The sequence below is a fragment of the Phoca vitulina genome, unplaced genomic scaffold (assembly GCF_004348235.1).
Source record: "Phoca vitulina isolate PV1807 unplaced genomic scaffold, GSC_HSeal_1.0 scaffold1, whole genome shotgun sequence".
NCBI classification, from domain to species: Eukaryota; Metazoa; Chordata; class Mammalia; order Carnivora; family Phocidae; genus Phoca; species Phoca vitulina.
Genome location: NW_022589704.1, coordinates 34,418,204 through 34,435,275, shown reverse-complemented (window position 1 = coordinate 34,435,275; position 17,072 = coordinate 34,418,204). Strand labels below are relative to the sequence as shown.

Sequence of the window (17,072 nt, the reverse complement as noted above, 5' to 3'; positions counted from 1 at the left end):
GAAAGTAAGTTTTTAAAAATTCTTCCCACCAGTGCTTTTACAATAATTTTTATCTACCCATAATATTCATTGTCAACCGTGCAATGCAACTTAATGCAGCTTTTTTTCTCGGATACTAAAATGAGTCGATGCTTTCGAAACATTTCTGTAGAAACTTTCATTTGTGAAAATGTTACAACTATCATCAATAATTGGGTCATTTGCTGGTCATTAGCCTGTATGTGAGTGCAAGGCATGGCCTGTTTGCTGGGGATGCAGCAATGAACAAGACAAAGTTCCAGATCTTGGGAAACTCTGATTTTAGTATTTTGTTACCCCAGCTCTCTGAGCTAAAGTCAACATTCCCAGGCCATGGAGTTACAGATAATAATAAAGGAGGATGGTAAGGAAATTGGAAACCGCTGCACCAGATTCTAAAGAAAGCTAATGATATATCAGAGGGTATTTTGTCCAGACTTCAAAGATGAATACAGATTTTCTCCATCTTCCCTTGCTCTGTCAGTTTAGTCTGTCTTCCCCTCTCCTGTGACGTGTGTTTACATTCTTTTCTTTTTTCTTTTTTTTAATTTTATAACTACATTTTTTTTTAATTTTTTAATTTTGCTACGAGGCTCTGGGATGACCACATGCTGAGTGATGCCTGCCGATGGGTCCTGGAGGAGATCCACATTCCGCCAGCAGCTGAGGGTGGCATGGTAGAGTACAGGCGAACCCTCATCATCAGCTTGCTCTTCAAATTCTACCTCAGAGTGAGGCGAGGACTGAATAAAATGGTAAGTGACTTCTCTGGGCCTCTGAGTGCCTTGACATTCTGAGCGTGAGTCTGCACATGAAGGACTTCCCCTTTCCTGCCCTACTGCAGGAAGGGTATCAGGAAGGGATGGAGCCACAGTGTGGTGCTTCCCAGCCTCCTCTGTCCCTCTCCCGCCCTCTCCCTTCTCCTGGGCTGGGAAGGGGACAATCTTGCTATTACATTTGTCCTATAGGTTGTGTGACAATACTAATACACAATGTCAAGTTGATCTACAGGAATGAAAAGGTTTCAGTAATGAAATTATAACATCTTTTCCTATTTTAAAGAAAATTTTCTTGTTAAAACAATACCTTCTTTAATATTTAGAAAATGTGGATAAGCCAAAAAGGAAGAGAAAATCCTTTGTAATCCCATCACCTGTAGATAACCGTTATTAACATTTTAGTGTGTATCCTTCTAGGCTCTTCTTTATGGATGTGTGTATACATGTCACACGTATACGTCTATAGAACTGGTTAGCATAGCTTGCTTGCTTCACTTAGTAACAAACAGCTTTCGGTGTCATTAAATATTCTTCATGACAAAATGACATAATGGTTGCATGATGTGTCTATGGATAGCCATTATTTGATCTGTTCCTTATTTTTGGATATTTAGATTGCTTCTGGTTTTTTAACTGTTTTTTTCTTACCTAGCCTAGTTTAAAATGACCTTCACAGGCAGTGTTTCTCAGAATACGGTCCCTGACTATGAGTGTCCCCATGACAAGTCGTGAGCTGACCCAAAAATGGCAGATAAATGGCTACACACATTTCTTTTAAGGCTGAAAGCTTTGCTCTGTTAGTTCAGCCAGTCCCTTTTTATCATTTTTATTAACATTATTTATTAGTAGCATTATCATAATATTCTTTATAAATTATTGTATACACTTATTTATTACATATATTCAGTATATATGTATATAATCTGTGTATATCTAATGTTATTACATATAATTTATTAAATATATGTCTCTTGTTTTCTATTCTTATATATTATCATATGTTCTCTTACAGATTATGATTATATATTCTATCTTTATAGAAAATGCAAAAACAGAGAAGCAAAAATTTTAAAAATCAACTGTAAGCCAATAATCCTACCATAAAAACTGTTAACATTTGGAATACATACATATATATTTCTCTTTTCTTTTTTTAACAAGAAAAAGGGATCATACTGTACATAAATTTTTGTAATCCATTTTTTCACTTAATTATAATTCATGAGCGTTTTTAATGTCCATAAATACACTCCTATAAAATTATTTTTAATATGGGCGCCTGGGTGGCTCAGCCGGTTAAGCGACTGCCTTCGGCTCAGGTCGTGATCCTGGAGTCCCGGGATCGAGTCCCGCATCGGGCTCCCTGCTCGGCGGGGAGTCTGCTTCTCCCTCTGATCCTCCCCCCTCTCATGTACTCGCTCTCTCTCATTCTCTCTCTCTCAAATAAATAAATAAAAAAAAAAAAAAAAATTATTTTTAATAGCTGCAAAATATTATATCTTATGGATGTTCCATAATTTGTTTAGTCAGTTCCCTCTTATTGGATATGTAGGTTAATTCTAGTTTCTTTACTGTGACAAATGATCTGTAGCTGAACATACTTGTAGATTAATCTTCGTCTGCTCCCTCAGTTGCTTCTTTGAGATATATGCCCAGAAGATTGGCCCAGACTTGAAAGCACAGCCTCTGTTTGGAAGTGCACATATTTCCACCCATTCGAAAGGAGAGCTGGTCATAAAGGAAGTCTCCACTTCCTAGAAATAGCATTCTCTTTCCTGTGTGCATCAGCAGATATAGTCATGCTGCTGCTAGCCTAGGGAGCTCGAAGCTCAGGGCTCTCTCCCAGCAGATCTGGGAGAATAAATGGGATAACCTATTTCTTTTTTTTCTTTTTAAGATTTTATTTATTTATTTGACAGAGAGAGACACAGTGAGAGAGGGAACACAAGCAGGGGGAGTGGAAGAGGGAGAACCAGGCTTCCCGCGGAGCAGGGAGCCCGATGCGGGGCTCGATCCCAGGACCCTGGGATCATGACCTGAGCCGAAGGCAGACGCTTAACGACTGAGCCACCCAGGCGTCCCGGATAACCTATTTCTACATGTGTTTCTCCAAGCTAGTGACTCAGAATGTAAAGTTAAATGTGAAATGATCTTCTTTTCAGGATCCCCAGAAGTTTTCTGATATCCCAGAAAGGTTCATGAGTGCTCTAGAAGATTTCCCCATAAAAACACCCCAAGGAATTCAGATGTTCCAGGTCAGTGGGGAGAGTTTTTTATTTTTTAATCTTTCTATGCATTCAGATGCATGCATTATGCATATATCTCCCTCTTTTCAATAGCTATATTTTTAATTATTTGTAAGGGTCACGTCTACCAAAGCCAGCCGACATTACCCATTGTCACTCACATACAATTTCACTATTTGCTTGGTTTAGCTTCTTTGCTTTTACTCCAGACTTCATAAGGAATTAGATTCTAAACGTCCCTCCTCAACTATTTCAGTTTTGTTGCTTAAAATGTTCTCCTTTTCTTAGTGAATGCCTGTCCTTTCTTCAAAACCTAACTCTACATTCACTACTTCTAGGAAGCCTTCCTTGCTTTAATAAAGCCATCCTAAATCCCCCAGGAACTTGGGTATTTTCTTTGCACCATATTAGCTGTATAAACTGTTCTTTATTGCTATATGAAGTTGATCATGTTATTTTAATGTGTGTTTGTGTGTATTATGATACCCTTACAAGCTTGTAGAATCTTTAAGGATGAGAACAGTGTCTTCCTTTTGGAGAGGTGAGGGGGTAGATTATAGCCAGATTATATCTCTTACCATGGTACTCAATGGACATTTATTAACTTTGACTCACAGATATGGATACCAACTGCCTATAATTTTTCTTGACATGTGAGTAAGCCAGATATATCAGACGCAATTTTCAGTGCATGAGAATGTCTGGAAGTAAAATAACGGCTTTATTCATTGACAGTGTGTGGATCCCTACCAATCCCCACAAGACCCCGTCGGCCACCCAGTCATGCACCAATCAGCCATCAAACATGCCACAGGGGAGGCTGTATTTAGCGATGACATGCCCCCGATTGCCCAAGAACTCTTCCTGGCTGTAACCACCAGCACCAGAACTCATGCAAAGATCATGTAAGGAAATAAAAGATGTTTCTTTTTATTACTGGAATGCATTCACAATTTCACATTAAAATTGAGAACTTATGGGGCACCTGGGTGGCTCAGTCGGTTAAGCATCTGCCTTCAGCTCAGATCATAATCCCAGGGTTCTGGGATGGAGCCCTGCATCGGGCTTCTTGCTCAGCAGGGAGTCTGCTTCTCCCTCTCCCTCTGCCTGCCACTCCCCCTGCTTGTGCTCTCTCTCTGCCAAATAAATAAATAAAATCTTTAAAAATAAATAAGTAAATAAATAAAATTGAGACCTTATTATATATTTAAATCAACTAAGAATATTCATTTCCTCTTCTGAGTGGAAATCAGTCATTTTTTAAGCAAATTCTTGAAAGAAACTAATGCCAACAGTCCAAACACCTGCTAAACATCGGCACTTTTCAACATAGAATTTGGTCCCATGATTTAGTTATGAGGTCCATTATAGTTTTTCCCTGAGTTTGAGGAATCATTTATATCATACCCTGAACTCACCCCTGCAACTTTGATGTGCACTTTCGAATTTTCCCTCCTAGATCAATTGATGCTTCAGAAGCCCTGGCCCTTCCAGGTGTTGTTGATGTGATAACAGCAGAGGACGTTCCAGGAGATAATAACCATCGGGGAGAGGTCTTCTATGCGCAGAATGAGGTGTGTGATTTGTATGGGGCCTATTATTCAAATGCTCATTTAGAAACACCAAAATGACTATTGTTTATGACTCTAATATCTGTGGATTCATGTTCACGTCACAAAGACTTACAGAGAACCAAGGACTCCATATCAGTGATTCTCAAATTTTCTCTTGAATTGTGGACCCTCTTGAGATTCTGATCATATGCCATAAGCCCTGTCAAAGACGGCTTCTTAAAAAAAATTGTGAAAACCACAGAAGCAATATAGAGCATAGGACATTAAAAGAACCAACAGAATTTCAGGATGACTGGATTAAAGTGTGCAAAATGGGAATAGTGAGGAATGCACCTAAAGATAGTCAGAAGCCAGGTAATTAAATTCTGTACCCAGTTTTTGTACCCTCTAAATCCCACTCAGTCCAGTGTTTTAAATTTATTCTCATAGGTAGGGGCACCTGGGTGGCTCAGTCGTTAAGCATCTGCCTTCAGCTCAGGTCATGATCCCAGAGTCCTGGGATTGAGTCCCACATCGGGCGGGCAGGAAGCCTGCTTCTCCCTCTCCCACTCCCCCTGCTTGTGTTCCCTCTCTTGCTGTGTCTCTCTCTGTCAAATAAATAAATAAAATCTTTAAAAAAATTTTATTCTCTTAGGTAGAAAATAATCTTTCTTTTGGTCACAAGAACCCAGTGGGTAAATGTAAGAACGTGGGAACAGTAATTCCTTTTTTAATGATTCTGTGCCTTAGCTAATGGCGACATGTGCCTTTTCTGCGGGTGATTTGCATGGGTCAGATTGTCTGCACTGTGGCTGCTGACACCTATGCTCATGCAAGAGAGGCGGCCAAAAAAGTGAAGATCACTTATGAAGACGTAGAACCAAGGATTATCACAATAGAGGTAGTCAGGCCACTTCGTGTCTTCTAGAATGCCTAGGACGGTATACTTCTGGCAGAATTCAACTGCTGGAGTCACAAAATAGTATAATTTGGGTTCCATCTATACTCAGTGCTGTCTATAGTTTCAGAGTGAAGGCTCTAGCAATATGCACCTAGAGACATAATTCTGAGAATTTCTGTGGTTGGATTTCCCCTTCCTTCTGGTGACCACTTCTTCTCCCATTGTCTCTTGCTAAGGCATGTCCTCTGAATACAGAGAAGTAACACCAGAGGAATGTCCTTATGACTTCATGTAAAACTAGCCAGTGGGAAAATCCAGAGCACTGTGAACTGAGAACAGTTGTGACACTTACTGAATTACAGCCTGGGTCCTCTGTCTCTGGCCCACTTCCTCCAAGCTCTGGAGACGGAAAACCCAGGTTTGTACTCTGACTCCATCTTTTGGAGGCCTCTTAATAGCAAGGAAATTTTGGCAAGTTACTTAAATTCCTCTTACTTTCTCAGCTGTAAAATGGGAACTATAAAAGCACCTACAGAAAAGGTCATTGCGAGGGTTAAATGAGAAAACCCAAGTAAAATGCCTAGAACAGCACCTGGGAGACATGGAATGCATGCAGTAAATATTTGCTATTATTTTTATTTTAGTTGTTGTTATTAATGGGGGGATGGTGCTTTGTAGCCGCAGGGTTTGGCAAAGAGCTAAGCCCGTGTTGTGTCTTATTAAATTTGTGTGATGGAGGGAGAGAGAATAGATGGGTACATGAGCAGTATGAAACCCAGCCAAGTAGGCTGCAGTCTTCAATATCCTCTGATTCGCCTCTGTTCTTCCCAAGAGTTGCCAAGTTCAAGTCTTTTCCAGTTACCTTTTAAATGCCTTTAAGTCTGCCCCTTTCTTTCCATCTCAGTTTCACCCCCATCACACCCTTCAGTCCAGACCTCACCATTTATTGTCAGACTTACTACAGTTACCACTTAAAGAGGCTCTTGTACTCCATTTCAAACTGTCTACCCACCACATTAACTTTTCTAAGCCTCAGTGTTCACCAGGTCACTTTTCTTACACGATCATGTCCCCCTCGATAAGGTTCTTAGCATAGAACTCAAGGTCTTTCATAGTCCAACCTCAATTTACCTTTGAAGCTCATCCAGCTGCTTCTTGATAGAAAACCTGCTCCCCAGCCAGCCTGACCTTGTTCTCTTTTTGGCCCCTCAGCTTTATTTCAACCTCAAACTATTGCTTTCTGAGGTGCCCTTGACTTCAAATGATTTCCTCTCCCATCTCTAACTGTCCTAATTCCATGCAATTCAGTGCCTAATTTAGGTCACCTACACAAGGCCATTTCTGAGCGTTTGCAGCTCCACCAGCCTCCTCCTTGGCCTCTCTCAACCCTCTTACCCCACTCCCCACTCACACCATAAAGTTGGCACCTGAATACCCAACTGCCTCAGGTCATCCCTCAGCAATCTAGAGGCCATGTTTCAGATATGTTTGTTTCCCCCTCAGCTCTTTCTCAGAGCCCTGAACAAAACTGAGTCACCAATGCCTGTAGTCCATCGTATCCCAGTTTCTGCTGACTCTCCACACTGCTCAGATTGTCTGTTGTGGTGTGTGAATATCTGACAAAGCAAAAGCATAGCAGTTTGATGGATGAATGGCTTATTAGGATGTGAAATAACAAAACTTTTTATTGTTTTGGTTTATTTGTTTTTCCCTTGCAGCAAGCGCTAAAGCACAATTCATTTTTTTCCATTGAAAAGAAAGTTGAGCAAGGAAATGTAGAGGAAGCCTTTATGTTGATCAAATCATTGAAGGTAAGTGGTCTTAGGCCAGAAAAGTAACTCCTCTGAAGTTGAAGACTCTAAGTTCAGTCATCTGGTTTGAGAAATACTGAAACTTCAAGGCAGAGCTCTCAACCCTAGTGTGATTTTTAAATCAAAATTTAAAATGCACAAATAATAAGTTTACAGTTTGAAATTTTATGTATCTGTACAAATCTATGTAAACACTACCCACATCAAGATACAGAACACTTCCAGGGTTCCTTCCCAGTTGGAAGAGCATGCAGCTCTTGATCTTGGGGTTGTAAGATCGAGCCCCACGTTGGGTGTAGAGATTACTTAAAAATAAAATCTTTAGAAATATATATAGAGAACACTTCTAGCAGCCCAGAAAGGTTCCTCTTGCTCTCTCTCAATCAATAACTCTCCCAAAGGTCTTTATCACTACAGAAAAGTTTTACCTCTTTTGAACTTCATACAAATAAAATCTTACAGTATAACTTTCTTTGTGCCTACTTCTTTTATTCAACATTGTGTATGGAAGATTCATCCACATTGTAGCATAGATCAGTAGTTCTTTTTCATCATTTAGGAGTATTCCATTGTATAAATAATTCCACAATTTATTTATCCATTCTATCATTGATGGACTATTTAGCTATTTTCAACATGATGATGTTATTAATAAAGTTTCTATAATATTTTACATATCTTTTGGTGGACATAGCAGTCATTTCCACTGAAATATACCCAGGAGTGGAATTGCTAATTACCTTTAGTAGTTAATGCCAAACATTAAAAAAAAAATTTTGTTCCAAGTTGTACTCCCATTAGCAATTATGAGATTTCCATTTTTCTGTTGTTATCATCAGTCTTTTTAGTTTTATGTAATCTGGTGGAGTACTATCTCATTGTGGTTTCCATTGAATTTCTTTGATGACTAATGATATTGAATCCTTTTCATACATGTATTGGCCATTTTTAGATCGCTTTTGTAAAATATTTGTTCAAGTCTTTTGCCTGTTTTTTAATTAATTACAAGTGATAATTATAATTAATATTATGTTATATTGCCATAATTATATATAATTGATTTTAATATAATTAGTATAATAATTACTCGATGTACTTACAAATTTATAGAAGGTTTCTATGCTTTTGGTATAAGTTCTTTGTTGGTTCTAAATATTGCACATATCTTCTCCCAGCCTGTGGATTGCATGTTCAATGTCCTCATTATTCTTTTTCATGAACAAAAGTTCTTGATTTTAATGTAGAACAATTTGTCAGTCTTTTCTTTATGGTGCCCAATGTTGTTGAGCCCATGAAGAAATTCTTGCCTATCCAAAGGTCATGAAGATATTTTTCTATGTTTACTGCTAGAATCTTAATAAAATATTTTAGCCTTGACACTGAGGTCTATGATCCATCTCAAATTAATTTTTCTGTCTAGTATGACGCAGGGGTCAAGGTTCAGTTTTTTTCAAGTGGATATCCAGTTGACCCAGCACCATCTATTAAAAACTATCTTTTCCTTTAGTGAATTGCGGTGCAGCTTTTATGGTTTTCCAGGTGTCTACGTATGTGTTGTTCTATTTCTGAACTCTTTATTATATTGCATTCATCTGTTTATCTATCTTTGTAATAGACCACACTGTCTTACTTGCTGTAACTCTATTTTAAGTTTTGAAATCTGAGAGTGTAATGTCCTTTTGCTAATTCTTTCTCAATATGACCTTAGCTATTATAGGTTGTTTGCATTTCCATATACATTTATTGTCAGCTCATCAATTTTCACTAAAAATAACTTGCTGGGATTTTGACTGGAATTGCGTTGAAACATATCAACTTAGAGACTGGAAATCTTAACAGTATTAAGTTCCAATCCATGTGCAGGATAGACACTGCCTTTTATTTAGGTTTACTTTAATTTCTCTCAGTAACTGTAGTTTTCACTATAGAGATTTTGCACATCCTTCTTAATATTTATACCTAGTATTTGGTGTTTTATGATGCTGTTTTATTTTTTTTTTTTAAGATTTTATTTCTTTATTTGACAGAGAGACACAGCGAGAGAGGGAAGACAAGCAGGGGGACTGGGAGAGGGAGCAGTAGGCTTCCCGTGGAGCAGGGAGCCCGATGTGGTGCTCGATCCCAGGACCCTGGGACCATGACCTGAGCTGAAGGCAGACACTTAATGACTGAGCCACCCAGGTGCCCCTATGATGCTGTTTTAAATGACATTTATTTTTATTTAATTTTCTACTTGTTTATGTCTAGTATATAAAAACAAAATTAGCTTTTGTCTATTTAGTTTTTTAAATTTTTTATTTAAATTCAATTAGCCAACATATAGTACATCATTAGTTTCAGATGTAGTGTTCAATAACACCCAGTGCTCATCACATCACGTGCCGTCTGCCACAATTAGCTTTTATATGTTGATCGTGTATCTAAGAACTTTACTAAATTCACTTACTATTTTAATAATTCTCTTGAATTTTATGTATATACAAACATATCATGACAGTTTTATTTCTTTTCCAATCTTGATACTATAATTTATTTGTTGGTTTATTTGTTTGTCTGCTTTGATTTACTGAACTGGCAAAGACCTAGTTAGTATGATTTTTTTTAAGTTTTTTTAATTTATTAATTTGAGAGAGAGAGAGCACAAGCAGGGGGAGCAGCAGAAGGAAGCAGGAGCCCCACAGAGCTGGGAGCCTGATGTGGGGCTCCATCCCAGGACCCTGGGATCATGACCTGAGCTGAAGGCAGACACTCAACTGACTGAGCCACCCAGGTGCCCCGATTTTTTTTTAATACCAATGCCCAAATCCCACCCCATACCAATGAAATCGGAACTTTGAGTACAAGGTGAGAGCATCAGTATTTATCTAAAAGCTCCCCAGATGATCCTAAGGTATATCCAGGATTGAGAAACACAGCTCTTTAAAGAAAATTATTTCCAGTCTTGGGTAAGAGAAAATAGTAATTTTCACAGAATCTATTACCCTCTTCTAAAGAGTTGGAAAAGAGTGTTCTGTAAGCTTTTAGTCTTTTATGAAAACCTGGAAGAGAGCTTTTTTTTTTTTTGGACCTTTTTTGCATGACTTACATTTTGTTGTCCAAAGAAATAATTTCAAGAAATCCTTTGACTCCTGGCAAAAATAACTCCTCACTTATTTTAACAGTACAGGAATCTTTTGGCTAATTTTTGTTGTTGCTGTTATTCTTAATTGAATTATAGTTGACATACATTAAAATAAAAATACTGAAGTATTTAGTATTTTATTTCCTTTTAAAGTAAAAATGCCTTCCAAATACTGAAACTAGGGCCAAATGCCTCTTCTGGTATGACCTAGAAAATGATAAGGGTATACTGAGCCAGGCAAAAATCTCAGCTAAACCAGCAGGAGCAGGCTGGTTTTAAGGAAATAAACAACCTCAGCTCTGCCATTTTAAACCTTTGTCCTTTCACCAACTACTGATCTTCTGTGACTCAGTAATCCTGACATCACCAGACTGAGATACATATTGTTATTACCCTCCCCCCCTCCCTGTTTTACAGAGGAGGAAATGAGGTTTTAATAACTTGGCCAAATTCACCAGAGATGGCGGCACCTGGATGTGTGACCAGGTTAGTCTGTATGCTCAAGTCCAGCACATCATGGATCTCGCCACCCCACTCGACAGATGAGGAAACTGAGGCCAAGAGAGAGGAAGTGAATGACCCAGGGTCAGACAGCTGGTTGTGCACAATAAGTCTTAATTAGAAAATAGAAAAAAGTAGTTTACCAAATGATATAAAGTCCAGCTCTCCAGAAGCTAAAGCAACGCACTCCTCATAAACAAAATACCACTGAGAGCCCCCAGCTTGGGACTTTCAACTAAGCATTGTCCTGTGTTTATGACTTACAGGTGAGGCCCATGTAGAAGGGCAGGAACATTTCTACATGGAAACACAAACTATCCTGGTTATCCCAAAACAGGAAGATAAAGAAATGGTGCTATACCTTGGAACACAGTTTCCGAGCCATGTGCAGGTAACAGGATATTTTTGGAAAATGAGACTCCAGCTAATGGTGTGCTATAAGGCCCTACAACCAGGCACTCTGCTCTGGGGAACTTTGGATTCTTTCCACTCCCGTGACTCAAACTCTCTGTATATTTGACATAAGCTACAGTCCAGAATGAAGAAAATGGGGCAAATATTTCCCTAGAAGGGCAGACTTTTCAAAGAAATGAAAATTTTGCTACCTTTCAAAACATGTGCAAGATTTATCTTACCCTTATAACAATTGATAGTGTAAAACCTAATGTCAGGGAGGTCACAGCCTCAGTATTATATTTAAATTTCCCCTGTGGTTCATTGGTGTCGCTTCTCTGTCTTAATGTTTGCATGCATTGGTGATGCACATTTAAAGTGATTACATTTCCAGTGCAGTAGCAGGTGATTTCCAGGCCTATTCCAGTGGTTGAGATATAAGGCGTTGCTGCACCCAGGCAAGTAAAGGAAATCCTCTGACATTCCCCTCTTCTGAGATATAGGGATGTTGGTTCTAGAATAGTGTCTGGCCCAGGGGATACTTAAACAGCTGTACTGGGAGGAGGAGTAATGACAAGCATCACTGAGGGGAAAGCTGAGGGCTTCCTGGTAGAGCAGAGTGAGTTGGTGCCTTGGGGTCCTGCAGGGGTGGTTAGGCTCAGTGGGAAGAGGAAGCTGCTGTTCAAGGCAAAATGAAAGTCTGAGGGCACTGATGTTGAGCTGGGGTGTGTTTGTGGCCTCCATGGTTGCAAGTTCTGAAGTGGACAGCAGAGGAGTGAGGAGTTACGGTTTTGCCCCTAAAAAATTATGTGATCTCCCACAAGTTGCCGAGCACCAGTATCTTTTTCTATAAATTGAGGGAGGTGATAAAGATCACCTCTGAGCTCTCTTTTGACAGAGAGTATGCAGCTGTGGGCTCCAAATGGATAAAATGCATGTCCCAGGTTACCATTGCTATCTATCATCAATACCTTCTAAGGTACAATTAGTTAACTTCATGAGGCATTTCCCAGCGGTAACGAGGGTACAGGGTACTCACAGCCCACAGCCCAGAACCCCGGGGCAATATCTAAAGCAGGCCCAATAAAGGATTTGAATAGATAAAGAAGGTCTATGAATGACTAATAAGCACACGAAAAGATGCTCACAGCTTTGTCACTAAGGAAATGTACATCAAGATCACAATGAGATACCACTCTACATCCACTAGAATGGCTGTAATCAAAAGACAGTAACAAATGTTGATGAGGATGTGGAGAAATCGAAACCTTCATACATTGCTGATGGGCATGAAAAATGGCACAGCCTGGAAAATAGCATGGCAGTTTCTAAGGATATTAAAGATAGTGACTACATAACCCAACAATTCCATGACTAGGTATCTACCTGAGAGAACTGAAGTCATCTACCCACACAAAAATTTATATGTGAGTGTTCATAGCAGCATTGCTTACAATAGCTAAAAGTGGAAACAGTCCAAATGCCCATCAATTGATGAATGGGTAAACAAAATATGGTATATCCATACAGTGGAATATCATTCAGCCATGAAAAGAATGAAGTACAGTTACATGCTACAACATGGACAACATGCTTTCAACAACCGTGAAAATATTATGCCAAGTGAAAGAAGCCAGTCACAAAAGACCACGTATTGTATGATTAAGTTTATATGAAATGTTTCAAACAGTAAATCTATGGAGACAAAAAGTAAATCAGTAGTTGCCTAGTGCTGGCGGGGCTGGAGGAAGATAAGGAGTGACTGCTCAGTAGATCCAGGGTTTCTTTGGGGACGCTTAAATGTTCTCAGATTATGGTGATGGCTGCACAACTCTAAAGATTCTAAGTTATGGAACTAAGTATGTTCTAAGTATTTGTTCTAAGTAAATGTTCTATTTGTTGAATTACGGGGCTTCTTCAACTAGGCAGAGGGGAAGCACACAGGTGAGGAAATAAACTATCAAATTGCACTTACGTGGCTTTGGGGACTTACCTCTTGCAGGAATTTGTGGCTGTAGCATTAAACATTCCAAGGAGTAGAATCGCCTGCCATGTGAAAAGAACTGGAGGAGGGTTTGGGGGAAAAGTGACCAAGCCTGCTGTGCTGGCAGCCATCAGTGCCGTAGCCGCCAACAAGTAAGAGTCGCAGTAGCCGCTGTTAATGGCAGCCATCCTGGCCCTGCAGAGACCATCGTGTCCTTCTGGTCCTGCACCCCAGCTTCCGTCCCACGGGTCACAGCCTTTCGTCTCCGGGGGGGGGGGGGGGCAGTTAGCAGGTCGGGGAAGGAACACTGGACCTGAGCCAGAGGATCTGTGTTCTAGTCCTGCTCTTGAACTGCCACTCACTCACAAGGTCTCCTTGACAAGCCACCTCAGTTTCTTCACCCATAAATTGGTGAAAATAATATCTACTTGTCTTGTAAGATTATTGTGTAAAATAGATGTAATCACTGTGTGTCTTGATTCAGATGTAACCATGTATTACTTTTTCATTGACTTTAACTCTTTAAAATGTTTATGTTTTAAATTGTTAAAGTAAATCAAGCTGAGATTGCCTGAATGGAAGGAGGGTCAAAACCCTAACCTTATAAGGGACATGTTTTGTCATGAAATAAACCAGGGTCTGCTGCTCCTGGGAATATTCACTTAGCCTCTGCATTATCCAGATGGAATAGCCAGACACAGGAATGGCCATGACTTTTGTGAACCTTATAACTACTAAACCTCTCATAAATATTCAAGACAAACACAACTTATCCTAGGCTACCACTACAAAAAGAAAAACTGTGAACGACCTTAGCTCATTGGCACTTTCCAACAATAGAAAAGGCTGTCTTACACATATGGGTGTGCAGGCACTGAAAACATTCCTTCAGAAGCCAGAGGAGTCCTCGATGGACATTTTATGAACATGGAGCCTGAATGAAAAGGAGCCTGAGCTCAACAGAGCATTGGTTCTCAACCTTTCCAGCCTCAACATCCCCCATGGCAGTTATTTTAATGCTCCATTTAATATCCCAAAGTAAAGTTCATAATAATACAACCTACTTATACACATAATAGCAAAATAATCATACAATGCCTTAATGTTATATTAAAAAATTAAAGGAAAGTAACTTATAATGAAATAATGTAGTATTTCGATATATAAATTCTCAGACATGACTAAATCAGGATAATAATAGTAATCGTGTTTTTTTAATTTTAAGGTTCCCACAAACTTCTGAAATGTTGTTTAAAGCATGTAACTTCCCCCATTAAAAACCACTAAGCCTGATTATCTCAAGCCCCCTTCCCCATCTCTTTGTCTCTACAATTTATGAAGCATCCAGCATATTAACAGAGTCATTTCCTATAGGACTGGCTGCCCAATCCAGTTTATTCTAGAGCGTGGTGACGACATGCTGATAACTGCTGGCCGCCACCCACTCCTCGGGAAATACAAAGTGAGTGAGATCAGAAATTTTAGGAAACGGCCTAAAACATTGTTCAGTGATAACCAACCAACCAACCAGCCAACCAACAGGAAGGACAATTACTAAATTCCATACCATCCAGGAATATTTGGATGCTGCCTACAACCGACCAGAACTTTCTGTTGGGATCCTAGTCAACTTGGGCATCAGCCTCAGTGTCCCTCTGGTGACTGTCACTTCGAACCATGTTCATAAATTAGGTAGACTGACAACTGTGATCACATGTGTTTGTGTAGTAACGTGGTTGTATTGAGAAAGTGGTTTTATTTATATCACTTTGCAGATTGGATTCATGAACAATGGTGTGATCAAAGCTGCTGATGTTGAATATTATATCAATGGTGGATGCACTCCTGATGAGTCTGAGTCGGTAAGAAATATGCTTTTCCCAGAGGCTACCAGTTGAGCTGTATGTGTCATACTTTATTTGCATGAATATTTGTCATACAAAATAGATAAGTTCTGTGAAGCGTTCTAGTTAGAGATAAAATTAGGTTAAGTGGTTTTGAATATTTGATAGATGTGAATTGTTGTTTTGTTTTGCTTTAATTCAGGTAACGGAGTTCATTGTGCTGAAATCTGACAATGCATATTATATTCCTAATTTCCGGTGCCGGGGTAGGCCCTGCAAAACAAATTTGCCATCCAACACGGCCTTCCGAGGATATGGCTTCCCCCAGGCTGCAGTGGTAGTAGAAGCTTACATAACTGCTGTGGCATCTCAGTGTAACTTATCCCCTGAAGAGGTAATAAGTCAGAACCCCCTAACGAAACAGCTTTGGTTCAAATATATCTTGAGTACCTACATATAACATTGTATCAGCTTCTAAGTAGATACAAAGAAATAAAGTACACCATCTGTGTATCAGTTAGCTTTTGATATGTAACAAGTCAACCACAAAATTTAATGGACTAAAATAACACAAAGTATTTCTTCTGGTTCTCAGGGTCAGCTGGGTAGCTCTTCCGATCTGAGCCAGCTCAGCTGGAGTTTTATGGTTTAAGACAGCTTCATTTACGTGTCTGATGGTCACTGGGCCAATTAGTCTAGGGAGCATCTCAGCTGAGAAGGGTCATGTCCACTTCACAGAGTCTCATCCTCCAGCAGACTAGCCCAAATTAGTTCTCATGGTGGTGGTCACAGGGTTCCCAAGAGTGGCAGGAATGTGGCAAGCCCACAAGTGTCTGCCTGTATTAATATGCGTTGCCCCATGGGCCAGACCAAGTCATATGGCCAATCCCAGAGTCAGGGTGAAACCACCTAAGAGCATAAATACAGAGAATGAAATGATTGCCATTTGTGCAAACATTCCACCACAGCTCCAGATTTTGAGGAGCTAATTTGAACAGTTAAGAATAAGGAAATGTTGTGTAGGGGTAGAATAATTTTGAGTGGGGAGAATTTTGTCTCACCACTATCAAAACTTGTGACAGCGCTGCTATTTCTCAGGGTTATGGTGAAGTTAACTGAGATAATACACTTACCCTACAGCCTGGAGCAGATGAAGCGTTCACCAGTAGTTTCTATTGTTATTGTGGTTATTGTTGTTATTGTGATGTTTACATATGTATATTTGCACTTGCATATTTATAGCCATTTAAATAGTTTCCTTTTTTAGAAAGACTTTCTTCATATCAGGTATTTAACAAAAACCCATGCTGCACTAATGGAATAAGCATATATCCTTAAAATCCATTTTATTGTCTTTCAGGTTAAAGAAATAAACATGTATAAGACAACGAAACAGCCTACAAGCAGACATTTAATCCAGAGCTCTTGCGAAGATGCTGGAAAGAATGTCTGGAGAAATCTTCATTCTCTGCTAGGAAACTGGCTGCAGAGGAATTTAACAAAAAGAACTACTGGAAGAAGAGGGGGCTTGCTGTGGTCCCCATGAAATTTACCGTTGGGTTCCCTGTGGCCTACTACAATCAGGTGAGGTTGAGAGAGGTGTCTGTCTTCTCACCAGAAGCCCTTTTCCACACGACTGGCTGTCTGAAAACGGCAATCTCATGCAACTAGGGATGGCCCCTGTGGGGAGAAAGACGAAACCGGGGCAGATTCCTACAGCAGGGAACAAAGCGGGTTTAGGCAAGCGTTGGGCACCACAGGTATCGGGGCAGATCGGGTGCGACACGGTACCAGGGGCTCAGAAAGCCATCAGTGGGCAAAGTCTAGCTCGAGGGGTCTGACCTTGGGCAGGGCCCCAAACATAAGCATTGGGGCCTGGGGTCTCATTTCAAATCCATGAGAGAATCGGGAGAAATAAGAG

The 17,072-nt window shown here is 39.8% G+C and overlaps 1 protein-coding gene across 1 annotated transcript in view; it reads left to right on the top strand.

Moving 5' to 3' along the window:
• LOC116639653 (aldehyde oxidase 4-like) overlaps nucleotides 1–17,072 on the top strand; it is a 57,844-nt gene that overhangs the window by 25,272 nt on the left and 15,500 nt on the right. The window contains 14 exon segments of the mRNA XM_032416168.1: nucleotides 611–773; nucleotides 2,960–3,052; nucleotides 3,779–3,948; nucleotides 4,503–4,616; nucleotides 5,374–5,497; nucleotides 7,216–7,285; nucleotides 7,288–7,308; nucleotides 11,197–11,321; nucleotides 13,326–13,459; nucleotides 14,682–14,769; nucleotides 15,083–15,169; nucleotides 15,354–15,545; nucleotides 16,512–16,536; nucleotides 16,539–16,735. Coding sequence (XP_032272059.1) covers nucleotides 611–773; nucleotides 2,960–3,052; nucleotides 3,779–3,948; nucleotides 4,503–4,616; nucleotides 5,374–5,497; nucleotides 7,216–7,285; nucleotides 7,288–7,308; nucleotides 11,197–11,321; nucleotides 13,326–13,459; nucleotides 14,682–14,769; nucleotides 15,083–15,169; nucleotides 15,354–15,545; nucleotides 16,512–16,536; nucleotides 16,539–16,735 — 1,603 coding nt within the window.